A 27884-nucleotide genomic window follows, 5' to 3' on the forward strand; every position below is an offset into this window, starting at 1 on the left:
TTCCCAAAATCCTTGTCTTAGATAATGGAATGATTTTTTATTTTTTCATCACATTTCTTGTACAGAGCGTAATATAATGTTTTGTCACGGCTATCGTGAATGAATTTTACACTTCCAGAACTTGTTAAACAATTAAAAGCTTGCATAAATGATACGTTTTACCATTTGTAAAATATTTCATACTTTGAGCAAAACCAATAGTAACCACATTGAAACTGGTATATGAATTAGATTATTACACAACATTAATCAAGATTGATCTATTTTTTGGCGCGAAGCAAGATGAATATACAGGGTGTTCGGTAACTGGTGGTACAAGGGGGTGATTCTACTTGAAAAAATAAGTCTAAAATATAGAATAACAATTTTTCATGTGAGGCTTTGTTTTCGAGAAAATCGACATATCTTGTTATAGAGATGATTGTCTCGATGGGTATTATTGCAGTTTAAATTTAAGTTAATAAACAATTCTGTGACACTGGAAGTGATTATCAACATAAATTCCAATCGAGACAATGTACCCGGCGAAAATTCAAAGACGATTTTCTCGAAAACAAAGCCTCACATGAAAAATTTTCATTCTATATTTTAGACTAATTTTTTCACGTAGAATCACCCCCTTTTCGCTGTAGAATTCATGTAGAATACCCCTATGAAAGCCACGAGAAAACATATTTTTACACTCTGTACATATTACATAAATATTTAAATTGTACCTCAAATGACAGTCTCGTTATATTATTACCTTAATTTAAAGATTTTTACTTGTATCATCACATGACAATTCATTTAACACTTATACTAACAAGTCTTCTCTTTCAGAGCATTTTTGTCTGTTTCGAAAACTAATATGTGCACATTTTCTACAATTGTAATAGCAGGTACCATACCATTAACTGTAGGAAAGGGCTACAAGTTTAACATACCGATAATCTTCCGAAATGAAAGTATCTCTCATTTCTTCAAAGGAACCATTTAAAAACGCATCTCGGTCGTACTGCGTCAGAAGCAGGTTCAAAAGTGTTTTCGCCCTTTGCAATGTCGTTATCAAGTACAAGGCGACCCTTTTCCCAGCTCCAGCTGCATTTTCGCTTGCATGGCCTCTATGTCGAGTACTCCATATACATTCTTTGCATGTCACCTAAAGAGAAAGACTCATTTGCTTATGAAATACCACCGTTCAAGCAGAAAGTTATTATATAACTGAAAGTTTCAATTATGAACCTGTTGGCATGCGATGCAATAAAACCGCAACGCGTGTGTAGGATGTTTCTGACAGAACGCAGTACGTCGTACTTTGGTAGCTTCCCAAATCGGCCTCGTTAAATGTTTCGATGGCTTTAATTCCATGGTAATTTGTTGCTGATGTTCTACCCCGCAATCTGAACAAAAATTGCGGAGGCACGTGGAACACTGAACATGCGCCTTTGAAAAATGAAACAATTTGTATATTAGATGCATTGTATCGTACTTTTTCTTTTTTTAAATATTATTAACTGAAGTGAGTTATAATGCTTACGACAACTTCATCCGTACAAGTGTCGCAAAGGACTCTATTTGCGAGTCTGCAGCGTATAGCATCCATAACTAAACGATGCTGAAGAGGATAATGCGGAGGCGGTACTGGCGAATTAGCGTTTGGTAATCGAAAATCGCATAGAGAGCACATTTCATAAAAATTATCAGCCCGATCTCGTGACTGCGAACTGTGCATTCTAATATCTTTCGGGGAATCACAGAGAGCTGTGGAATACGAGAAGAAATATATTTTGAATCGTATTTTCAGAACGGATTACATACTTTCCCATTAAAATGTTTAACTTCGGATTACGTACGTTTACTCATTAATTCTGAAACGCAAGGCGAACATATGGGATGCAAGCAAGGGAGAAGTCTCGGTTCTTGCATCCTTTTACCGCATCTGGGACACCGGAAGTCCGTGCCCTCGCCAGTCTTCAGAGAAGAAAAGATTTCCTCCTCTATGTATTCGTTACTTGTTCGATCTTTTATATTATAAGACAATTCAGAAACATGTTGGTACATGGAATTTGTTCCATTTGTGGTCCAAGACAATGGCACTTTCGAATAATTGTCATAGCTAAATGAAAAGAAGATATGAAAAAGAGATTCATTCCTCTTTTCTCGTTCGGAACAGCGCAAACTTAATGTACGCAAAATTAACGATTTAAACGTTACATCTATCTTTAGAATGTTTGATAATAATTGAAATTTTATACACCAAATATTACATTATCTTTATACTACACTATGCAGAATGGTATCTTGGAGTTTTGAGATTTACAATTTATACAAATATGAAATAATCTTAAAATAGAACAGATTGTTGGTATACGAAGAAAATTAAAAATAGTTCTTACCGCTCGTTCGTAGCGAAACATGGTAGCTCCACGTTAGTGGCTCTCTGTGTATCGGCAACTTTATTTCTTCGTTTGGGGAATGTACAATCTTTACTATTAATTTCGTTCTCGTTTTCGCTATCCATCGACGTCGTCCTTTCGCCGCAACAGTTCCTTATAGATTTATATTTGGAACATTTAACGCAATCCATGAAACACCATTAAGCTGCCAAACTGGTTCATAAATTAATAAAATTTGTTTACCTATTAATTAACGATATCGTAATGAATCGTTTCAAAATTTGAACACGTTAATAGGTAAATTTGATATTAAATTATGTTTTCAGTAAAGAGTAACGTATATTAAAGAGTAAATATTTATTAGGTTTTACAGTATAAAATAATCGTAACAGCGAACTTACCAAGTTATAGAAAAATATGTACCTTCTCGTAACACGCAGGAAAAGACTCATCGACGAATGTTACGAATACCGTTTGCACTACCTCGCGTTTGCCATAGCGTAATGAGTTAAAAATAACGTTAAAGCGAGCGCATGCGAAGCGAAATCGTGACTGTTTTGTACCAAATTCCGAATTGTGCTTAACGCTTATTCTATAGATTCACAATTAATAAAGCATCTCTGTACTAATGGTATATGTTCGCCCGGAGATAAAAGTTCTAGGTAGAATTAATTTGCGCACTATCTACATGGATAGCAAATTTTATTATTTATCCATACACGTGTAAAAATAAGATCGATAATATACATATTAAAGAGCAAGTATTACATACAAAGGATATATGGATAAGGAATGATTACTATATATAAATACTAATTCCAATACTTTCTAAGGCCGTGATCAACCAAGTTCCATCATTGTGCTATGTTATCGTCTCTGTGTGTGTGTGTACAAACAGTGGTGCATCTACATGTTTACGTAATAAAAGCCTCAAATTCAAGTACACAATATAGATACATGACATATTATCCTTGCAATGAAGCGAGCGTGTGCTCGTATCTCTCTAATCGGTACTTAAGTACATCTATGTCGTTTAAATTCTTTTTGTTCATCATATTGATCATTAAACCATATTGTTTGTGTTAGGTACGTACTTAAAATTACAGCCCTGTAAGTGACTAGTACTTTTATATTTTGGCCAAACGTTCACAAATGTGCGTCGCTTAACGAGATCTTACGTTCTATACAGCTCTGAAACGTACAATTAAATTACAACTTACTTAACGCACGTTCCAATTAGGTGCTAACGCTTTAACCGTTACCTCATGTTTTCACTCTAGAGCCCACTTTAATAAAACCATTTCGAGATTTACCGTTTCTTGCTTGATTGCTATTTTTTACCTTACGATGTTCAAACAAGACGTCGTCAGAATCTGTGTCCGTTTCGGATAGTACCATTTTATGCGTTGAAACTAAAAAAAAAATTTCATCACTTTTAGTCGCGTAACGTTATCTCGAAATACGAGACAACAAAATGCACCGTACATGTGTTACTGTCATCTTCTGGTTCTGGTTGCAATAGAGAGTAATGTGGTGGTTTCTTTTTAGCCCGAAGCGAACGTCGTTTTCCTGCACACATTCTTTGGCATAGACAAACAAGACCCCAAATAAGGCCTACCCAGCACACAACCAGAGATAACAATGCTATTATCACATAGAGAATGCTCCAGTCTGAAAAAAAACAAATTATTTTGTTTCTCTCTCGATGTTGCGATGTTATAAACGGCGTAATTAAACCAATGCAGTATATGAACGAAAGTTGAAACAACGTTTTGATCCGTTACTTCAGGTAAAAACTTATTATTAAAAATACTTATTTCGACATACCGCAGTTGGAATCGCCATTGCCGAAATATTTCTGTATCAAATTTTGCATCCAAAATGCCTCGCACATGCATAATCTTGTTTCTTGATCGCACACTCCATGGCCTATATAACAATAAATTTCAAATAAAAAATCTCACGTTGGTAATATGGTTTTTCATTTAAGTTAAGCAACGGTTACAATCCCTGCATAGTACGAAAAAATATTTACCTGAACAATCATTTTGACACACGGCAGTGTCGATGTTTGCTACGGATAATTGAAGAAGTCCCGAATCCTGTCTAAGTTTTTGTTTCAGTCGTTTGACCACCTCTGGTCCAGGCATAGTCGTTTTACCTCCTTTCTTCTCTACGTAGAAAATTAACACTGCTCTACCCGTGTGCGGTTCTACTCTTAAATTTCGAACGATGATCGAAGCTTCGTCTCGTAGTAACATTTGTAGTTTTAATACTAATGAATTCTTTTGTGATACAGTCAACATGTTCGCACCAATATTTAATATGAGTTCAACCAAATGCATTAATTGTGGATCTATAAAGAAAATAGAATTCATAAAATTTATAATTCTCTTACAAATGTTGTTTTCTTCTTTTCTATAAATTACTTACCAGATTTCACTATCACAGACACAGTATCCTCACTACTGAGACCTTGGTCGTCTGTTACTTTTAATCTAAACAAGTATCTACCCGGAATGATATCTGTTAACTAAAATCGAAAAAGTATAAACAACATTAAGGTACTTGTTACGTATTAAAAGAATGTTCTGATTAGAAGCGAGTAAATATTATTACCATCAAAATCGGTGATTTGTCCGTATTCTGAACTATAGTACCTATTGCAAGACTAGATGAATCTCTTGTCCACGTCCAATCGCTAATTTTTAAGTCGTCGGTTGACTGGGATCCATTAATAATCAGTACACTGACGGGTTCTACGACGACCTGATCACCACCCGCGTTTGCTTTAGGAGGAGCATTTTTATCTGTAAAATAAAATTAATGGCACATATATCATTCATTAAGTATGTTCTATATAAAATTGGCAATGTCTAATATTCTTATAAAGAACCGCGAATAGTAAATGTTTAAAAAAACTCGGATAAAACTCAATACATACTTTGTGTAACTTTTACTTTAACGGTGTCGGAGTCTTTGTTCCCATTATCATCAATCACGGTCAGTTTGAACTCATAGTCGCCCTTTGTCAGTTTTGTAACATTGGTAACAGATTCATTGACTGCAGAGAATTCGGCACTACTGGGACCACTGTTGAAAAAGTTTCTTGTTATTGTCATATAAAAAAAATTAAATAATCAAACATAACCAAACATCCGACAATTTGATCTACCTCACTTGCTCCCAATGGAAAGATACGATTTTAATATCATCTTTACTTTTTTGACCATCGAGTACTGTTCTTGTTTCTGGTAGTGCTATGGTTATATCTTCACCTGCATCGGCTATATAAAATAAATTAAAACGAAACAACATCTATATTTACACTAGAAACACGATTGAATATTAACAATATATTTTTTACAGTTTTATAGTCACCTGTTGGCGGTTTATTTGTAGGTGGTTTCACAAACACATGAACCTCGGCTGTAGAAGACTGTTGAGAGTCATCTGTTACTTTTAGCACAAACGTATACATTCCCTCTTCTAAATTAGACAGTTGTAAATACGGCGTTCGTGTATTTTGCATATCCACTGCTTTGTTCTGATCAGAGGGACTTTTTGTCCATTCCCAGCTTGCTATACCGTGATCGTCTGAACTTAAACTACCATTGAGTGTTAGTGTATTCTGAGGTAAATATATAATAATATCCTGCCCCGCATTTGCACTTGGAGGATAATTGGTTACTTTCAAAACCGTTATATTTGCACTTGTAGAGTTTGTAATGTGATCGGAATCTTCGACGGTCAACCTAAATAAACAATCATATTAAATTAGTATTTATTTACAAATTATACCGTCTAATTTGCAACGTAAATTATAATACTAACTTAAAAGTATAATTGCCAGGAATAAGATTATCTAACTGTAATGTAGGTGTATCGACTAGATTAGGTTGATATCCAATGGGACCTTGTTGCAATTCCCAGTGATAAGAAATGACTCGATCATCGTCTTTACTCGACGAACCGTCTAATACAGCTCCGGTATTTGGTAGTTTCACAACTTGCGAAGCAGGGGAAATTATGGCAATTGGCGCTTGATTTATTCTTTTGGCTGTAAATAATGCAAAGATCATTCTTAATAATTTTAATTGCCGTTAATTGTAAAGTCATTACGAATAAAGTACAAGACTCTGAGCATAGGCGGACAACTTACGCGGCAAGACGATGACATTTGCGTATGCTTCACCATAAGCATTTGGATTATTCACAGTCACTTTAAATGTATATAAGCCCTTTGATAGATTACTTAATTTAACAGTCATACGATTCTGATCAGTCATTATGCCAGTGTGGTTTTTTGGTTGGCCTAGAAGGCTCCAAGCATAATTGTAATGTTCATTTTCCTGTTCTGCAGGTACAGTGTAAGCAGACAATGTTACTTCATTCTCTGGTAAGCGTACTTCTTTTGAAACTACAGAAACTAACAGCTGTTTCACAGGTGGTTTTATAGATGTACTGGAATCTTTTGAAATCTGTGCTTTTATTTGTGGTGTTACACCAAGTTCTATGTCTTCCACCAATGTACAAATTCCTATTATGATAAATATAAATTACGAAATTAAAGTTAACAGTAGGAAATGAAATACAAACTATTTTTTACAAGAGATAATATTAAACATACCACCAATATTACGTTTAAATCCAACAGAGCATTGACAAACTCCAATATCAGATTTATCTTGATTTTTAATGCATAATTCATTTTCTAAACAATTTGTCTGGGTGATACAGCTCAATCCATTTGTTCCACCAAAAAGAATATCATCTCTTTCTCTAGCATCCGTAAATAATGTACTAGAAATATTAATTTCATTAGATATTTGATACAAATATTACAGAACAATTTTATACTAGTCTAAATTTGATTCAAATCAAATCTTACCCAGTATCGTCATTTATTTGAGCCAACAACTCATTCCATGTCTCATAATCTTCTACAGGTTTCACTAGAACCATGCTTGGTGGGCTTTCGTTTGCTAAATCTGCTCTATACAAAGGTACACATTTTTTTGAATTTTCACATTGTACATGATAACAAGTATCATTATGCATAAATGCCACATTACAAGTGGGCTTAGTACAACATGTAGCAACGCAATGCTGCATGCTGGTCGAAGGCTGACTAAGATACACTCCGCTGGAAAGATTTCCACAAGGTGTATAGCTTGTAAAAACTCTGGGATACAAATCGGGACACAGCATTTGCCATTTTGTGTCCCAATCCGAATAATCGCCAATGCAATTTCCGAAAAATAATAAATATAATCCCAGATAAAAGATTTCAAACATCTTGTCTGAAAGCAGAATGAAATATTATAATATATTTGTACAATAAAATTATACGCTTTACTATTTATTACGCAGAAAATCCCTACCGTATTATACGCACACTTTAGGATAAATAACAAACGTTAAAATTATCGTAGCAAATATTTCTGGTTATTTTACGAAACATCTGTGACCTTATGGATTGTTTCACTATTAAACACCGACTGAAGACTGTCGAAGAATTGTCTCGATGGTATTAGCTCTGAGTGGTGTGTAGACGTACACGGCACAGGCTTATCATATATTAGCACCATGTTATTATCAACACCAGCAGCTAATCAACTATAGGGGCAATTATCATATTTCCTGCTAGACCGGAATAATGAAAGGTCGAGTAAGCAACGATAAAGTTTCGATCGTTAATGGCACACTTTCACGATAAAATCTATATCGTCGTTAATTGACACCATACGTCCATCAAATCCACGAAAACAAATTATTTGATCAGAGAACGCCACACGCTACTATCTTTCGACAACCAGCAGTACCATCACGTCTCTATAATCTGCGCCCGACGAAAATATTTGCAGATGTCGACACCGGTAAAAACAATTGATAGCTAAATTGACGGTAAAATTTATGAAATCGTACGCCACTGTATAACATTTATTATATGTATTATACATCGTTAGACACACTATGTATCTTTAATTTGAAAACGCTAGATTCCTCATACTATATTGATTATGTAAAGCAGACAGCTTGTGGATCTTATTATTCTGCTAATTGAATAATAATTATAATTGGATGTATATACTTGTTATTTTGTAGCATTTATAATGTCGATTATTTGGAAATTTACAAGTAGTAAGGTTTATTTAAGCGTTTTAAAAACACGTCATAGGTTTGAAGCCCCAGTTACCAATGACTACATAATTAAAGTATCTTCTAGACTAATGCTTTTTCGTCAGAAGTCTAGCCGTATGCGCTTTCGAAGAACTTATCAAAGGGTTAATATAGTTTGTTCACGGAGTGGGATATTTCCAATTTTCCCGCATCTAATGAGCAGAACATACCGCGCAGTATTACTAGTGCTGTCGCCGACGAGTTATTCACGAAGTTCTTTACTGCCATGCATTCAAACACCGGAAAGAGGTATGAGCGAGTCCCTCGGGTCTCGGGTTCGTCGTGGGTGGCCTGCGAGCGAGCGCAAGTTGTGTGTGGTCCGAGCGTTCGTACGCTGGATGAGGCTGTCGCGGGCGTAGAAGATGCAAGACGCTTTGTTCGAACGGAGCAGAGAGCTTTCACCGTGGCAGAATATAATCGGAGCCTGGTCTTGATCGAAGCGGTACAAAGGTACTATTTTTAATCGCAAAACACTTTCATTGTTTATCCCTGCACCGTACACGTGACAATTTGTTTTTAATCGAGCCGATAGCGTGCCGGGAAGTACGCGCATTGTTTATGAGACGGTGTAACGAATTGTTGCCATAATGCAATACTATTTTGTTACTCGCTTAATATTAATAATCGCCGAAGGAGAAAAGCTTTATTTTATTTTTATCTTCTTTTTCAGATGATGCTCCTGTTGGTTTATAGTTTTCTAGTTATTTACCGAGCGTCGTCGGAATTGACACACGGTTTTTCTGGCAATTCAAACAGTGAAAACAAAACATGGGAAAGCCTGGAGTTAAGTCCCATACACAGAATTAAGGATTCCAATTACCTGCTGGACAGGTATCCTATGGGAGAATTACCATCAGACTCCTTGAATTGTCATAGACCAGCAAAATGTGTGGAGATGCAAAAGAGTACTTGTATGGGTACAAGATTGACATATACTACCACTACATTGGATCTTGTACCTGAACATATAACTCAAGATATGATAGAGGTATGTTAAATTAATATGTATAAGTACACTGTTATACTTTGTACATTTACAAATATATTTCTTTATGCATAAAGTTCAAAAAGTAAGTCTATGAAAGTGAAAAAGTATTTTTCTCTTTTCTGTCCATATACCTGGCTCCTCAGGTATAGAGAGACCCTATTTAAAGTCACCTCAGGTATTTCCTGTCCTGACTATTGTCCCCAAATAAATTTCTACATCTATATGGTGTTCCTATTTATTTTCTGAATCATTTAATGAAATAAAATAAAATAAAATAATAAAATAAAATATACATTTTTATCTGATATGCTTTATTTTGTTTTACAGGAAAGATTGCATGTATTGCAAGCATTAAGACATATGCCAAAGTGTTGGGCAGTTGTTCAACCCCTGTTATGCTCAATATTTATGCCTAAATGTATCAATGATACAGTAGACTTGCCATCCCAAGAAATGTGCAAAATTGTTTCAGGACCCTGCAGAATTGTGTTCAACCACACAATATGGCCAAGCTTTATTAAATGTGAAAATACAGAATTGTTTCCTAGATTATGCAAAAACGATATTCGAGATTTAAAGTTTAACATTTCGGGCAAGTGCCTGAAACCTTTAATCCCAACTGATAATGCACTTGCAATTTTTGAGGGAGTTGAAGGCTGTGGTACACAATGCAATGACCCACTTTTCACACCGGATGAGCATAAACAGATTCATTCTTTTATTGCTTGGGCTGCAGGAATTTGCGGTTCATTTAACTTGTTTACAGTTGTAAGTATCATATAAATAAATAAATATGATTTTCGTAATTTATTTATACATATTGTTTATATTTCAGATAACGTTTCTAATTGATTGGAGAAGCGCGAATAAATATCCAGCTTTAGTTATATTCTATATAAATTGCTGTTTTATGGTATCCTGTATTGGATGGCTTGCTCAGTTTACACCAGGAAGTAGAGAAGTGATTGTATGTCGTAAGGATGGAACATTAAGAATGAGCGAACCAAGGTAGTTTACAATTACTTAATCCGTGTAATAAGTTTTTCGTAATTATACAACATGGATCGCATAAACGAAATTTGTGTATCGATGTATTTTTAGCGGAGAGAACTTATCGTGCGTCGTTGTGTTCGTCCTTGTGTATTATTCTCTTCTGGCCGCGATGGTATGGTTTGTCATTCTCACATATGCTTGGCACATGAGTTTTCAAGCACTTGGAAAAATTCAAGATAGGATTGACAAAAAGGGTGCTTACTTTCATCTGATTGCTTGGTGTTTTCCGCTTGTTCTTACCGTCACCATTATGGCATTAGGGGAAATAGATGGGAACAGTGTCACTGGTATATGTTTTGTGGGTTATGCAAATCATGCAGTCAGAGCTTGGTTCTTGCTCGGTCCTGTGATGATTGTTTTATTGGTTGGAGGATATTTCTTGTCCAGAGGTATGTTACAAATCTGCATTCGTCTATTTGTGTTTCCTCTATTTTATATAATGAAAATAATAAAACATATTTTTTTGTATGCTGTTCTAAAGACTATAGTCTGTGAGTACTTCCTTTTTCTGAGAGTAACAATCGATAATGTCTCGAATACCGCTAATTGAATGTTAATTTAATCGCGATCGTTTTCAGGATTGATTACTCTAATTCGATTGAAAATAACTAGCCAAGAAATTATATCCGAAAGGGCAAGCTCCAAAATACGAGAAACTATTGTTCGTATGGGTCTGTTCTCAATTTTCACTTTTACTGCGGTCGTAGTAACATTTTACTGCCACATTTATGAATTCCAACATTCTTGGGAATGGCGTCGAAGTTTTAGAAATTATATGATGTAAGAACCATATCCATACGTTAAAGACATTAAGTTGTTTCGTTATTATGTAATGTTCTTTTTCTCATACATAGATGTGCAATAACGACGAAATATTTAGATATTTCTGAATGTAAAATGGAAGTTCGACCGAGCGCCGCTAAAATGCAGTTGCATTTACTTTCACCATTTTTTGCTGGTATTCTAATGTCGTCATGGGTTTGGACTGGTTCGACCGTAGACACCTGGACGAGATTTCTCAGACGGTAATATTCTACATATTAATCTTGTTCTTTCGCTTGCATTCGATAACGTAGTTAATCACAGACAAATTTCTAACTGAATAATAGCGAATGCGTTAAACATCTAATACATTTTTAATTCTTTCTTCCCCCAGAACATTTAATTGCGAGACTGAAGAACCAATCAGATTAAAGAAGCACAAGGTAATCGCTCAAGCGTTCGCGAAACGGAAAATGTTCAACAACGCTGGCCGACTGTCTATCAGTTTCCACAACACTCACGAAGATCCAGTCGGCTTGAACTTCGATCTAAATTCTGTGGCCTCGCAGGATTTTAGTTCGACGTGGGCTGCCGCATTACCTAAGCTAGTTACACGCAGGTGCGCGCTCGTCGGCGCGACGACGGGTTCCGTGTCCAGCAACAGACGAAACTCCGTGGATTCTGAGATCAGTTTCAGCGTGCGTCGGGTATCCGTAGAGTCCAGGAGGAATTCCTTAGATTCTCAGATATCCGTTCAAATAGCCGAGCTGAAGACAACGCGAAAGGTCGCGAGTACCTCGCGCGGTCGACGCGGTAAACGTCGACGAGACTTTGGGAAATCGAGATCGGGCAAGGTGGGTCCGTTGTTCAGGAGAGGCAGCACCACGTCTCAAGAGAGCCAACTTGGTGCTCAGATATTGTCAGCGTTAACTATAGGCGGCGGTGACGCGAGAGTACCAACGATTCAAGTGCCCAACATGAAAAGGCGATCCGCGAACGCCGGTCTGGACGAGCGTACTTTAAATTCGAAACTGTTCGACGGAAAGAACGCGGGCATGCTTCTGCCGTTCTTGTTCCCGGCGCAGAGCGGCAGCGACGAGAATCTGACCAGCGAAGAGAAGCAGGAGCAAGAAATGACAGGGAAGGACGCGGATATCGAGGGTGGCAACGCCGAGAAAGACGATCAAGACAGCGATACCGACGAAAGCGAACCCGAGGAAAAGACGAAGATGTTGGAGCCCGATGAACCGCACGAGCGCAGCAAAAGTAAAACTAGCAACAAGAGCTCTAAGAGTTACAGTCACGAGAGCGTCAGACGAAGCAGAGAGGGTCGTAAAAGTAAATACTTCCTCCAGGACGAGGCTATATTGAAACACTTGTTTCAAGAGTCCAGCGATCTCAAATTGAAAAACGACACTGACATCAAGGAGGCGTATAAAAAAGCTGGAATGGGAAATCTAGCGTCTAGTCTTAACTCTTGTTGTCCCGAACTGACGCGTCTCAAACAACCGGACGTACAGATCGCCAACGCCCGTGAAATGGCAACGCAAACCTCGCTTCCGTTGGACATTTTGGAGATGGAGGAACTAAAGCAAAGCATAGACGAGATCATCAACAGCCGACACTGTAGCTCGAAGGGTACACAGATATCGCCGCAATTGAACAAAGGTAAAAACATTGCCGCGTAACGCCAACTACTTTCTTGGAACTACGGCATTAAGGAAGTGATAGCAACAAAGTGAACTTTACGAACGGTTCTTTTATTCTCGATAGTAATTACTGCGTTGTCAAACTGTCTCTGTCTTTTTATACTTTTTTTTTTTATTCTTTTTATATTTATCCTCACTGTAACTTTTTCCTCTTGTTATTCTTACCTGAGGTTATAGTGTTCCCTGAAAAAAAGAAAATAAAAGTGCATAACAATTCAATAGTGCCAAAATCGTATGTTATTCGTCGTGTTATTTATAATTCGCAATTGTATATTTACGGGTGCTATAGTATAACTTCGATTGTAAATAATACGTTAGAATAACTCGGATTCAACAATGCATATTATTACTTTTATACGTTTTATTACCGATAAAAATAGTGATAAAATCTCGATATAGTAGTAAAATAATTTAGAATTTATGACACCAGAAGTATAAACGTATTGCGATTTTCTCTTTTATACAGAACGGACTAAATCTATCTTTAATATTACTCTGTACATTACAGTATTTGCATTGTGTATATTCTATAGTACTTAGATTATATATAAATATTTTTTACGTACACGTGCCTACAACCTATGACTCTTGATTTACATCGCCTAATGTTCCTACTACAATTATTGTCAGATTCTTTGAAAACTGGAGAAACCAATCACTAATTGATTGCGAACTGCAGCATGCAAACGTAAATAGTTTAACGTAATCGATTACGTACCGCATAAATTATGCAAAATAATTTAATTTTCTAAATGTTTTTTCTTTCGATGATTCTAAAATGACAGTCTATTAAACTATAGTGGAAACAAGAAATTAATTTACAAAGCGTCAAAGAAGGAATGCAAACGTTCCATGCAAAAAAAAAAAATACGAATGTAAAGAGATAAAGAAAGGAATATTTAAGGATACATAAAACATTTGTGTAAAGTGTGATTTACCCAAGCAAAGATCTAAAATGAAATAGCAAAATGAACGTTTTTGCGCTTCCATTCCTGTAAATCTGTTAAAATATTTATGTTTATGCGTATATATATATATTTTCGCACGAAATAACGTGGAACATAACTTAAAAAGTCAATACCACGCAACTATACATACACGTAGACTAAATAATTATTGTCGAATAAGAATTTCTCCAAAATACGGATTTGGATATTATCCATCGCGTTGTGATTATCTCCGGGAAAATTTATTCTGAGACTCATTGACGTATATGTAATTATAGAAAGGGTCTACCCCGTTATCGATAATTGATATTTTCCACATACAGTTTAAAGCGAACTTTCTCTGTTCTCTCCAAAATTATTCACAAAGACCTTTAACCACATCAGTCTGCAACGTGTTTATTAATTTATCTGAAATCCTTCGACTCTATTACTACGCACGTATAGTAATTTTCCATTTTTCCAAGTTTCTAAGCGTCCATTGAAATTAACAATTTTATTCAACTTCGTCGAGAGGTTACAAAGAGGGATTAATAAATCCTGTAATTTTCATCGACGAAGCGTATCTTATTTTACTACTTTGTACAAAAGGAGAAAGTTGAACTTGATTTTGCGAGAACGCGATTTGCCATGGAACTGCGTATCTCGCTAAAAAGAATCTGTCTTCTTTGCACGAGCCCTTCGACGAACAGGTACACGTTAACCATTTCTCTGATCGGTCTGCGAAACCACGGTCCTCTTGCTCGAGATCCTCTCACGCTTTCAAATCTGGTCCGATACTCTCAGCTACGTATTTTTTCCCTATACTCGGTACAAATACATCCCGATTTTAGTGTCGAGAAAAAACATGTAGAGAATGAGTCTGGTGGATATTACGCTCACAAAATGTGGCTTCCTTTTGTTCCTTTTATTTATTTCTATTTCATTTGCCACGATAACAAAGATCGTCGAACGTACAAAAAGTAGCTGTGTTGCACATCGCGTGTACGCATATGTATACGCGCGTGTGTGTGTATGTGTGTGTGTTTTGTTTTTTTCTTATTTACATCAGCATGTACATCAGGCACTATACAGCGTAGAGTGTCGAATTACAATTAGTCTTCCCCTTTGCAACGCATATGAGACACAAGCCACGCGAGGAAATCATCACCTACATGCTTCAGCTACGCAACCCTTGCGAGGAATTTTTAACAAGAACCGCGTCAACGTTGGAACGTTCGGCTCAAAACACACGCTCCTTTTACATGCACATTAAGGGTAGTATAGGTTTCCAAATTATTTATCCGGATGACGCGTGCATGCTATAATGGACTAAGGGGGAGGTAGAGAAACGTTTCGTCGGATTTTGTTTTATTCACCACCACCTTAGGGGAGGTAGAATGTGATCGAAGTCAGCAGCTAAATCACAGGGCGAGGCTACTTGCTCTTGGCATAGGACTTTTGGTGTTTATTGTATTCGTTACCCCAAACGAAGTTGTCCAGCATTTCCCCGATAAAATAGAGCATCGAGCTGAACAAGAGCAGCACAAAGAGGAACACCGCTCGCATGGGCAATGAGAGCACCTTCATCACCGGATACACCCAGATGCCGCTTTTCAAATAGATTATGTGCATCCTGAAACATTTATTAAACGATCGTTAACAATGACACCCGAGGCGATCGATTACGCTTATTTCTACCACAGAAATAATCACTCGAGGAATATTTGTTATACAGGGTGTTTTAATGAGAGATTCTAGAGCCCAAAATAAGACGAAAATTAAGAATTACTAATTCATTGAGGCTTCGTTAAAAAGTTATTTACGTTTAAAGTTCCACCTGTATGTGTATTCACAAAAAATTATTGTGATTGATCCATGCAACCAAAAATAATTTTACAGCATTAAATAATAGATTTTACTATGTATCTACTTTGGTCTTATCACACATATGCGAATTGTTTCTTTTTTAAAACGTAATTCCTTTGTGTTAAGTGCAGCAACGTTGAAGGCAAACCAGAATTATTATGAGAATAATGTTCGTCGAATTTTAATTTTAAATTATCGAGCATTCATAGTCACAAAGGTAGGATTTACTTTATATCCATGAAGCGACAAACGTAGTTTGGTTTGACACGGTCAATCTTGACCCTGAGCAATTAGCCGAATTACAGTAAACGAAATTTCCATAGTTTCATCAATATTTTCTGCTATAAATGGAAAAAAGAATTATTACTCCCTGCTTAAATCAAAGTGGAAGTTCTTGAAAGATTATTCTTCCCTTGACACAAGTATGGTAACCGATCTAAAGCCAATGTCGTACCAAATTAAATACGTGAACATGAACATGAGATGACCAAAGAGTCCCTGCGCTCGCTTCGGGTACTTCCTTGGCGAGAGGATCGTCTCCACCAACGTCGAGACCATGATCATCGTGTGCATCAGATGATTCAACCACCACGGGAAGTAAGGATCAATGGCCTTCGGGAATACCAATTCGCGGTCGACAAACATCAGAGACCAGAAAATTACTCCGACAAACTGCAATACGGACAAAGAACGTAAGACGAACGAACACGTGAAACGAACTGACTATACTCGTTCAATTATACTCGCCATGGCCACCGGGAAACTCAAGACCGCGTGCACATAGTCCTTGAGCTTTCGTATGAATGGAGGTTTCTTGGGGCTCGCGGCATTTGTGCCGAACCAGTCGTTCAGCATGCATATCAAGAAGAATACTGTTTGAATAATCTGAAACAAACGAGAAACATAACTGTTGTAACCGTATTATTAAATGTATTTGCTTGGAATTCCAAACATTTTATATTATAGGACGCGTCATTTATTTTCAATATTATTTAAATTTGGTCATCTGGCAAATGTACCTTTTTTGACAATAGGAATTGCCATATCTTAAAACCATTAAGCCATTCAGCATACTCAATTAATTTCAAGGGATAATTAGGGCATCTACCTGCCCCTTGGGACCGCAGAAACCTAACCCCGTGCAACCCTCAGCGGGTGGAATTTGTAGTCTCGGGATTGGCCCACGAGGAATGGGCAAACTTCTGATTTGCAAATAGAAGTAACTCCTATTTTTAGTAACCCCTGGGAAAAATTTTAATGGGAGATTCTAGGGGCCAGAATAAAACGAAAATCAAGAATACCAATTTGTTGATGGAGGCTTCGTTAAAAAGTTATTAACGTTTAAACTTCCGACCTTACTGAATTTTTTTCTCGAAAGTGGAAAGTCAAGTTACAATAAAACAGAGCATGTACAAGTTAAAAAATCGGAACAGTTACAGATACATAGATCACAAGAGTTACGGTTAGAAATGACTAGATTTGCAAGAACCCTTACGAACCATTGTTACGATTCCTGTTAACACGTTATTTTTGTATATATATTTGTTAATAAATAAACGTGATTGTAAATAATTATTGTACGTATCTATTTGCTACGTAAATCGGCTCCACGAGCCAACAGTATTCGAGAAAAGAAAATCTTGACGCGCATCGATAGAGCTTACGTTATTAGTCAATATTATTGCGAATCTACAGTTCAAACTGCAAGTCAACACGTAGTTTATTAGCGAAGTTATCCACCAGTTTGAAAAAACCGGTTTCGAAAAGAACGCGTTTAAAGCTTAAGGATCGATTACTTATAAGTTAAGGATAATTTACTTATAGCTTATATTTCACGGAACGCGCTATATTTTCGTTAATATTTCGAACTTTCCCTCGACACACAGTATTCTGAAAAAGTTCGATGAAATGTGTGTTCTAAAAACCATATAATAAAGTCTTACGGATCTTTTGCAAAAAGTTCTCGACGAAGGCTTAAAAATTGATCTTCCGAACCAGAATACCCTTTTAACCTTGTTTCCGAGTTATGACCATTATTCTGCTTCGATAATGATTCATTAAATTCCATATAGCTGTTTACCTTCGCAGAGCGAGCTTGAAATAGCCACCTTTGTCCGAATGTAAACCTGCAGACCTTCCGCCATAGTTTCTCGATCTTTCGAACATCCCCGCAAACGAAATAAACCAGAACGATTCAAGAATTATCTGGCTACTCGGTTAATAAATAAGACGATGCATTGTTACGTATAAATTTCATGCGGCGTAATTATGCAAGAAATTGATGTAAGATTGACCTCTTAATCTACCATAAAAAAAAAACATGAGAATTGTCATGGTCATAACTCGGGAATAAAGCCAAATAACACCACATGTTTACATGAACTGTTGTCGTTGTTTTCGCGCTCTTAATTGATCTTTGAAGTATGCACCACATGTTACGAAACACCCTTTATATATGGATAAATATAGTTACATTTATTTCACATTATCTTGCCAATGAAGTACAATTAAATCCGTATTGCTCAAATTACCCTGATACGGAGGTCATACGAGCACTCCTGCGATGTTCTCGCATTTCCTTATGCGGCAACTACGCGAGCGATAAAAGTGTGTTTAAAGGTGCACACATATTCAGCGCGCAACAATTTACAATGTATAAGTATTCTCGCGTTTCGGCTTGTCCCGACATTTTAAAACGCTCCGCATATAAAATAGTGAAATCGTTACCCAAGCCTACGACTTCCTCGTGCGTTACATTGTATTTGAAAACCGATTGCAAAATATTTCCGTCATGAAATTCAAAATGTTACGTTCGCTCTTGACTGTTGCACGTGTATTAAAATTAGATGCGTTTATCGATCCGACACGCTGTCGATCGCATTGTTTGCATACGCTTTAGTGACATTAAATTGGAAGCCCAAGAAGAAAAGTAAACAAAATTCGACACCAGCAAGCTATATTTAGGCGCGGGAATATCGTCGAGCCTCGGAGTTGTCTTTATCTTTTGCAGCGAGCAAAAAAAGGAACAGTGAGTGAGAGAGAACTAGAGAAAAAGTATTGTCTTTCCCAGAAATCGTCTGACTTCCACGGTTACCCCTCCCAGAGATTATTTTAAGAATCATTGGTGCACCAATTTCTCAGCGAACGATATAAAATTTGAAAAATGTCGAATCGACGAGTGCTCGTAAATCCGGCGTTAATACTTTTTTAAACACGGGGTCGCGTCGAAGATTGCGGATACGAACGGACAACGCGTTGGATATGCGATGGTATTCGAGTGAAAACATGCCAGACCGTATAATGACAGTCACTTGACCGTGCATAGGTAACACGACATGACGCGTGCCATAGTTCGGAAATGACATGGAGTGGCGCTCGAGCAATTTAACTCGAGATACGTGATTTGCAGTGCAAACGCAAAATGGCCATAAGTGTGAAATCGTTCGCTAGCGATAGATGACCACAAAAAATTCTTTACATGTCGGTTGATTGATTAATTAGCTTTTCTAAAAAAACGATAAACAAAATGTTAAATCTATCCTTAAAAAAAAAAGAAAATTGCTGACAGCTGACTTAAACGCGTAATAAAACAAGATTTCCATATGTTATGCGCGTATACTTAATGTTTCCCTTTAATTAAATATCCTAAAAGATAGTTGCACTTTGTTGCAATTCCAAGTGTCCCCGTTTCCTTGGTCACGTACACAATGCACTACGTATTCTTATAACGGTGTTCACTGTTGCATAACACCGTAATAGGGACGTGGCGCAATCGCTTGTTAAAACTATCGTGCGGTTCAAGCACGAAAGAAAAAGAATTTTAAACAGCGCGGTACGGTTCCTTGGAAACTTAGACAGTCGAGCATTAAATAATAGTGACATCATCCATTTACAGTGTGTAGGTATTGTCAGTGCAAAGTAGTCATTGTTTCGTAATGATTAAAGTAAAGTATTCTGCTGGTGGGTCCAGGATCGTGACAAAATAGGGGCGAAAGGGGCACGCACTTCTGGGCGCCATGTTACGCGGACGCAGACGCCCCTAAAAGTAAGTGAACATTTTCAACTACTTTATTCCAGTAATCTTCGTAAGAATAAAAGTATTTGATCCCATGTCGATTTAACGATTGGTGATTTCGTAAGTGGCAACGATCAAATTCGCTTAAAAACTGGTATGATATTGCATAAGGCGGCTTGTACGAACGACCCAATTGAACGTACAAAATGAAAGAAACAACGAAATCGAAGTAATCGTGTCGAAATACTAACCGCGTCCCAGAATGTGAGAAACTTGAATTTCCCGCCGTAGGCGTTGTGCATTTGGGTAACGTGCGAGGGCACGACCACATGCGTGTAATCATAATACACAGAGACTGCGAATTGCACGCAGGAGATCGCATGGAATACAATCAGTAGGCCGTCCCGCATCTCACAGGCGTCTTAGCTTTCCGTATTCTAAAATAGTTCAACGAGTTTCCATGACAACGATCGTCTCGAGACGATCGTAACCGATACAAACGAATTGATTTTCACTCGCTAACCTAGCGTCGTTTTCCCTCTCGTGGGAATCGATAAACAAAAAAGAAACACTGATCGTTTTACTTGGTCTTGAGTATTTTTATCCCCCGTTTTCATGGTGTCAACTATTTTTTCCCAACGGCGTAACGGGCAGACCGTAAATTCGCGGATCGAGCTAAAATTAGAACGATGGTCGCACCGACGAACATGACACAGTACAAATATTTGTCACCACACTGTGAATCATTCTGCAGTTGGGAAAGTTCGTTCAACTCTAACGACAACGATAAATCGAAGCCTATGGTAATGTTCGTTCTCGATATAGAAATTGTTCGTTATTTGCAATAACAATGAGATTTTTTTGGGACACTCGTCCCTCAAGATGTGCAAACTTTTATTATACTTTAAGTAAGAAATTAATTGAAATACTTAATGTTGATTTTATCGTATATTATTTACCCAACGATACATATTTATGTTTACAAACGTCTAAATTTTCTATTGCATCGCACATTGCCACGGCACAGATTAAATAATCGCCCAGAGCGAGCAGGTGTATATTCTGTTTACAATTACGTAATGAAGTTTACTTTCGAATTATGTAAACTGCATAAAAGAAAAGTTGCATTCAAATGATATGCAACTCTGTAATGGATTTTGTACACGTGGGAACTTTACTCGACCGTAAAATTGTTTTCATACAACTTTATATATCTCTTGTGTACATATTATACTTAAGCAATGTGTTAGAAGCATGAATGGTAATTCTAAACACTTAAATATTGTTTTTCAGAATGAACGAAATTGATGATCGTAGATAATATAAAATACCTATTTTCCCGAGTTAAAAACCTATTTTAATTGTAACCAAAATTTCATTGTCATTTTCACTTAATTTCGATATCAAATATAAAAGTTTTTAAAAATGTCCAATTTTTCATTACAACTAGGCTTCGTTACTGTATCTTTTCTTCGCGATTTGCAAAAATGCATTGTAAAGATAACAGTCAATAATTGGAATTTGATACAAGAACTTTTAATCTATGGTAAAGTTTCGCTTTACTATCGTACATATATATGTCGAAACATTGATAGCGTGTAATCTCAACAATGGCGATCTATTAACAAGTTAAATAGCAAATGTTGTATAATAGTGCAAGACTAATTTCAAATTTAAATTACATGAAAACGAAGGATTCATTTCTATAATTACTTCGATCATCGTCAGAGATAGAGGAAAAAATATTGTTTAATGCGTAGTTTACATACGTATTATTCTCTATTAAGGCATAAAAATCACTGTAATAACAAAATGATAATTTTAGGGAGTCCCACAGTTCATCGTCCGTCAACGTAGCGTCGACAAGTCAACTATATGTTATGTATTTTGGTCATGTTGCGAGCGTTTCTCACGCGATCTGTATTTTTACCACGTTTTCTTGATATCCAATCGATTACCCGTGTCCCGCGAGAAAAATTCGCCTCTTTTCACAGAAAAACACTCCGGCTTTTTCGGTCACATGTACGATCCGCGCCAACAGTATCGACCGCGACGATGGTCTGCGACTTACTGACGGATAGGCGAAAATACGCCAATGAGAAAGAGAGAAACAGTTCACCATGTGCGTGAGGCCTACAATCTAGGGGAGGGGGCGGAAAACGAGACAGCACGATGCAAGATCTACGCTAGACACAAGGAACACAACGTAGACAGAGATGTAAAAGAAAGAGACAAGAACAATTTATAATAGATATGTGTTAGACAAAAAAAATCAGTTGATAGTTACATGCACAACCGCACGACTGTATGCACTTCGTATTATGTCTGATACCACGTAACCACTACACGCCGAAGCATCTTACGTCTGGTAAACGATACGAACATCTTGTATACAAGTTTCATGTTCCTGACTTTCTTTGGTCTAAGCGAACGTTGACTTCGCGAAGTAAATAAACAGAGAATGCACGACTGGCTGCATGGAAATAGGACAGTATAAACAAAGAAAAAGAGGGTGTGTACGAAACAGAGACGAACCGTGAACAGAGAGAGAGAGAGAGAGAGAAAAAATGCGGCTGATGCTCCTATTCTGCGCGACGCGGATGCGCATTCGTTTTTATGGACGAACGGATTTGTTTTCATAACATCTTTTTCCGTTACTTAATACCTTTCTTCGTGACGCAGATGCACTGCTGGCGTCGTTCAGAAGCTACGACGTAAAAAGTTACGAACGCAATTTCTAACGATGTATTAAATAATTTTCATACCGTACGTATGTATCATCGTACGGTACGATTGTAGAAAAACTTGTTTCGGCTTGCGCTTTCTAATCGAAGTTTAAAAGTCTGAGGTCGTTTCTGTGAAACACGTCGTGTATTTACTCGGCAAGAGACGAGAGATCGAACGATTGCTGCAATGTGTTACGTGATTTTTCACTTCCCGCTATCATATGTCCGTTACACTATACACGGCGTATCAAAATTACCGTTTGAAATATCTCTATTATTTTCCGTTCCGGTTAATAAATTATTTTCTCCGCGAAAACAGTAACGATATTGAAAGTTAATTTTCACTTTTCGACTTGTAACGTAGAAAACTTATAGGAAATTAGAACGAGATGTATAAAGATGTAAATAAATTATCATTTGAAAATCAAGGAATATTTGATGACAATTGTAATTTTGAATCGGGTCAACTGATACTCTGTAAAATAGATTGAGAACTATCAGAACATGAATCAAACATGAACATTAATCAAACAAGGAAGTATGCCTCTATAATACTCTGCGATGTACTAACATCGGTCCTAATTTAATAATAACGTATTTATCGCTGAATTTCGACCTTTACACTAGAAATAACATTTTTATAATTGTATTCGTCTCGTGTCGTTTTCCTTTTCCATCTTGTTTCCTTTGTTAACTAACGAGTAGCGGGCATCTGCATTATATAATAAAAACGTGTCGCACACGTATAGAAGAACTTTGAATTGCAGTTTCAGTTGCACGAGTCGAATACAAATATGGCGCCATCTATTGATGTTTCCATGAAACTGTAAAACATAATGCAGGTTTGACTGCAATATCTACTTGGCTGACAAAAAGTAGAGCAACAGAACTGAATGCTAATCTAGAGACTTGATTAGACACAATTGACGTAATGTGATCACTTACTTTATTTTGAAACTACTCAAAGTAGAATTTCACATGTTATTTTACACGTATTCCCACATTTCAACACTTTAAGGGTATTTACACATTACCTGCTACATTTCATATACTAAGATTCCAGATGTATTTTGTTTAAATAAAAAATAATTGAAAAAGATCGAGAAAAATTGTAGCCGGTAATAAAATTTCTAAGCAATAAATAATAACATTTGCGCTGTGAAGTAGTTTTTTAAGAACAATTTGTTAACAATGACTTACCACGCCCCAGACTGTCAGGTATTTGAATTCTTTTGGATCGAACTTTTCGAATGCAGAATTCAATATGGGTATGTTGAGATGATCCGCACTGTACATCGTAAATGCGTATGTTAGGAACATCGCCGTGTGGAACAATTGATTTATCGTGTACGCCATGCTGCCGAAACGCTGTGAAATGGAAAACAATTTATGAAACGGATATACCCATTGGAGAGAACATCGATTTTTGCTGAACTTGTGGCTGTTTCGGAAGCTCCCCATGTACTAATAGTTTCCCGGCTTTTCGGTGGTTACGTTATAGGTTAGGTTCAATTCACAACGAACAATCAATAAGCTGGACGTTTCTCTAATGTCACTCTTACACAATAAGTATTCTTAGTATTTCTTTTGAAATAAATAATTTGTTATATCGAGCATAATGTTTCCACAACATGTGATTTATCATAATGCGAATGGTGATTCAGACGAATTTTTATTTCATTGATTATTGCATTGTTTGTAAATATACAGTCGAATTAACAGCTTTTATCGATTGGCAGCAGAATGCTTGAAAACATTGCGATATCAATGTAATGCTAAATGAGATCGTTCTGTAATCAGTACCGAACAAAATGTTGTGACTGTATCTCAGATTTGTTTCCTCATTCGGCGATATTCATTTACGTAAATTGCGTATTGTCAACAAAAATTTTTTCTTCGTTATCGCGAACGTCTGGCCGACATTGAATCAGCCTGTAAGACAAAAAAGGATCGCCGATAAATGTGCGACACACGTGATAACACAAGTGCAGTTTTTTGAAGTTCAAGTTCGATGATCAAAACACTATGTGACGACACGCGTCCGACAAAACTTTTGCTCGTTCTATACGACATAATATAATGCATGACTCACCACAATTCCATGGCGTTTAGAATTAATTTACGCGTTGATAGTAGTGGTTCAATGAAACTTGAAAATATTAATCAGGTCTTTTAATTCAATTATAAATATTTATTAAGAAATGTAAATTCTTTAAAAACTTTTACTAATCGACTGTAAAATAACTGTCAACTGTTATAAACTTAATTTAAAACAGAAAATAAATAAGATAAAGGTTATAAGTTTGCTGTTTCGTTCGACCCTTGATTAAAAGCTTCGCTAGAATCGAAGATATTTCAGTAAATAAATAAGGAATCAATCAAACGAAAAATGGTGAGTAATACGCGTATCCGAGTAACATTATCAAAACAATATGCAATGTTTGATGTAAGTTCCACGACATAATACCGGATCTAGTTTATCGCGATTGAATATTACCATATGCCTGTTGTTGCAGTTGGCAGTCAGAATTTAATCGGTGCTTATTGACGTTACTTAACTCTTAATCATACTTTTATTCTAAATGACTTGAGACAAAGAACTGAGTTTGACGTTTCTATTATACCATCGAAGTATTCGAATAGTCTGTAATGCCACGAATCAAGGAAGTACATATTATTTAGTTTCTGGACCTACAAAGCAACGACAGCAAAGTCGATATGCAGAGAAGGACAAGATGAATTCGACCGATTAAAATAATCTATAAAAAATGTTTGCAAACGACCAAACCTCTCAATCAACTTTACGTTTCTCGCAGTAAACATTTGTTCGAAATTCTTTCAACAAATAAAGTAGCACATTATCATTGGTTAGCCTATTTTTTTATAAACATTGGAAGTCGGGATAAATGTATTGTATTATTCATCGAATGCAAAACAGTAAAGACATTTTGCTTTGTTTGTATAATTCTGCATAAACAGGAGTTTTAGTATTATTATCGAATTAAAAAATCTAGTTCTAGCATCGCAAACGCAAACAATGACATGCATATTTTTTGCAATACAACACGTACATTGTTTGAAAATTATTAACGTATTACGTCTAGTATTTTTTAACTAGTATAGTCATTTTTTTTAAACGTACAGTGGCTAGAAAATTATTGATACGAACGCGAGTAATTATACAGTGCGTGTGAAACATGACCGGAAATACATCCTCTTTCCAACACGGCGAATGCACCATAGTTATACAGGGTATTCCAGAATACTAAACGCGACTCGAATGATATCCTATTAAGAGAAATAAATCGAAGATCGTCGTATAAAATTTTATTTCGCAACGCTTCGTGTTCAGAATCATTAACTTGTAATAATGATTTATTTCTCACAGAGGAACCATCCCCCTTTCGATCGTATCGCGAATGATACGAACACCCCTTATATTTGCACGCACACATGCGATCAAAAACTGGTTCGAACGGCTACATACATATGCATACGCGTAAAGTTCGTACACAATACAATACAATAAGGTCGGGAACTTCCCCTAGTCACTTCGACATAGCATTCGCCTTTTCCATAGAAACGAAGAGTATTAGTATAAATTTAGAACCTGTAAATCGTAATTCTAAAATTGTTGATGCTCTCGGTCTACTTATTTTTATTCCGCTACCACGACCATACTAAATGTTTATAATCGCTGGGTGTGTCGATTCTTTTTTTAGACAGCCACGTTTAAACTTCAAACCATTTTATCGGCTGTTTCAAAGAACAGAATACATAATCGTAATAATGAACAAGAAATGACGAAACACAGATTTCGATAACCGAACCCCTACAGCTAATAAGACTCATTGTCAAACTGTTTATTCGTGCGATCCTTTTTGTCGCGTTACATTCGTTATCTCCCGTCCGAATTATCTATTAAACCAATTCCACGCGATCGTTATCTTTAAGGTATTTTTCACAAGATCTTAACTGCTTATGTGAAACTTGCTCTTTGCGCAACTCCGTAATCTGTTCTCTGTGAAACTTCTTTCAGGCATTTTTTATTTCAAAATATCCTTATGTAACCTTAAAAATCTAACTTCAAACTTTTTACTGTACCTTCTATAAAAAATTTTAATTCGAAGCTACTTCTATCGAACAAAGACTTCTTGTAGCCTGAGTTGCTTATCTTGGAATCACTGTATGCATAGCCTACATCCTACGGTATTAATTCAAGGCAATTTTCGTTTCGAAATATTCTTGTTTAACCTTACTGTCTACCTAAAATTCTACAAGCATGCTCAAATCGATGGAATTCCTTAATAGAACGTGATTGTCCAGCCTACTTCTAGTCTAAATCGTTTACCTTGAATATGCACTCTTGTTTAACCTTACTTATAATTACTAATATTCTTGTTTAACCTTACTGTCTACCTAAAATTCTACAAGCATGCTCAAATTGATGGAATTCCTTAATAAAACGTGATTGTCCAGCCTACTTCTAGTCTAAATCGTTTACCTCGAAAGTACTTTTGAATATGCACTCTTGCTTAACCTTACTTATAATTACTAATATTCTTGTTTAACCTTACTGTCTACCTAAAATTCTACAAGCATTCCAAATCGATGGAATTCCTTAATAAAACGTGATTGTCCAGCCTACTTCTAGTCTAAATCGTTTACCTCGAAAGTACTATTGAATATGCACTCTCCATTCTCGATAAAGTTTATTTATTGCGAATTTCGTTTTAAGATTTCGTTCGTTCTTGTCACCTACCTGCAACGATCTCGGACGCCAACGAAGATCAGGCGAAAAGCGTCCTCTGTGGACAGGTTTGATCGGGACTAGTGTACGTACCGACGATACGAAACACAATAACCCAACCACGAGTGGACGGCGAGCCTCGTTGATTCACGAAGCAGAACACTTTTAACGGACAACCGGTCGTGAACTGACAACTGATCGTTGCCCCACGTCTCGCCTACAACCAGCAATGACTAACGACGAATTTATCAAAGGCGTCGAGCGCCGTTTCCTGATTCGTCGTCGCACCCCGCAAATATTTTGGTAGGGGATTCCGTTATCGAGATGATACTTTCAATACGTACACGTTCGCGTTTCGATTAAACTTGCACCCATTCAAAAATTATTTGTTCTTTTGGAAAGTCATGATTAATCGATTAATTGGCAGATCGAGTAATGTGCGTTCTACGTGAAATTTGACGGTCTTTTTTTGACCGTGACATAATTTCTGGAAAGGTATTCTTCGGTAATAAGTGCTAATGGCATAAC

At 36.6% G+C, this 27884-nt stretch overlaps 4 protein-coding genes across 18 annotated transcripts; 1 reads left to right on the forward strand and 3 right to left on the reverse strand.

Moving 5' to 3' along the window:
* Window positions 1-604: 604 nt before the first annotated feature.
* Window positions 605-2939, reverse strand: LOC143344412 (E3 ubiquitin-protein ligase TRIM45). Of its 4 annotated transcripts, none has more exons than XM_076770450.1 (6): window positions 2802-2939; window positions 2379-2591; window positions 1836-2098; window positions 1520-1743; window positions 1225-1425; window positions 605-1141 (listed from the first exon to the last, which is right to left on the reverse strand). In XM_076770450.1, exons 2-6 carry the CDS (start codon window positions 2567-2569, stop codon window positions 893-895), a joined length of 1128 nt encoding a protein of 375 aa, XP_076626565.1. In that variant the 5' UTR covers window positions 2570-2591; window positions 2802-2939; the 3' UTR covers window positions 605-892. The 4 variants fall into 4 exon arrangements, with proteins under 4 accessions (XP_076626565.1, XP_076626562.1, XP_076626564.1 ...); XM_076770447.1 differs by having other exon boundaries at window positions 2780-2939; XM_076770449.1 differs by having other exon boundaries at window positions 606-1141; window positions 2379-2621.
* Window positions 2940-3063: 124 nt separating this feature from the next.
* On the reverse strand, window positions 3064-8238 carry LOC143344410 (dyslexia-associated protein KIAA0319). 3 transcript variants are annotated; one of them, XM_076770445.1, is made up of 15 exons: window positions 7763-8237; window positions 7270-7681; window positions 7009-7181; window positions 6541-6918; window positions 6213-6438; window positions 5760-6133; window positions 5554-5665; window positions 5323-5471; window positions 4998-5188; window positions 4812-4911; window positions 4414-4734; window positions 4206-4307; window positions 3864-4049; window positions 3641-3790; window positions 3064-3569 (listed from the first exon to the last, which is right to left on the reverse strand). In XM_076770445.1, the coding sequence occupies exons 2-14, from the start codon at window positions 7674-7676 to the stop codon at window positions 3642-3644; spliced, it is 2868 nt and encodes a 955-aa protein (XP_076626560.1). In that variant the 5' UTR covers window positions 7677-7681; window positions 7763-8237; the 3' UTR covers window positions 3064-3569; window position 3641. The 3 variants fall into 3 exon arrangements, with proteins under 3 accessions (XP_076626560.1, XP_076626559.1, XP_076626558.1); XM_076770444.1 differs by having other exon boundaries at window positions 3064-3790; window positions 7777-8238; XM_076770443.1 differs by having other exon boundaries at window positions 3064-3790.
* A 411-nt stretch (window positions 8239-8649) lies between these two features.
* Window positions 8650-13328, forward strand: Smo (smoothened, frizzled class receptor). The gene is made up of 8 exons (XM_076770135.1): window positions 8650-9011; window positions 9232-9549; window positions 9877-10317; window positions 10385-10557; window positions 10651-10991; window positions 11181-11382; window positions 11457-11627; window positions 11759-13328. Exons 2-8 carry the CDS (start codon window positions 9232-9234, stop codon window positions 13050-13052), a joined length of 2940 nt encoding a protein of 979 aa, XP_076626250.1. The 5' UTR covers window positions 8650-9011; the 3' UTR covers window positions 13053-13328.
* LOC143344266 (androgen-induced gene 1 protein) lies at window positions 13111-27578 on the reverse strand. Of its 10 annotated transcripts, none has more exons than XM_076770144.1 (6): window positions 27369-27578; window positions 23807-23974; window positions 16613-16750; window positions 16320-16537; window positions 15481-15632; window positions 13111-13256 (listed from the first exon to the last, which is right to left on the reverse strand). In XM_076770144.1, the coding sequence occupies exons 2-6, from the start codon at window positions 23960-23962 to the stop codon at window positions 13207-13209; spliced, it is 714 nt and encodes a 237-aa protein (XP_076626259.1). In that variant the 5' UTR covers window positions 23963-23974; window positions 27369-27578; the 3' UTR covers window positions 13111-13206. The 10 variants fall into 10 exon arrangements, with proteins under 10 accessions (XP_076626259.1, XP_076626251.1, XP_076626252.1 ...); XM_076770136.1 differs by lacking the exons at window positions 23807-23974; window positions 27369-27578 and adding exons at window positions 20132-20317; window positions 21811-21962; XM_076770137.1 differs by lacking the exons at window positions 23807-23974; window positions 27369-27578 and adding exons at window positions 20132-20317; window positions 21839-21947.
* Between the last annotated feature and the right edge of the window lie 306 nt (window positions 27579-27884).

This window comes from Colletes latitarsis, chromosome 8, assembly GCF_051014445.1.
Source record: "Colletes latitarsis isolate SP2378_abdomen chromosome 8, iyColLati1, whole genome shotgun sequence".
Lineage (NCBI taxonomy): Eukaryota > Metazoa > Arthropoda > Insecta > Hymenoptera > Colletidae > Colletes > Colletes latitarsis.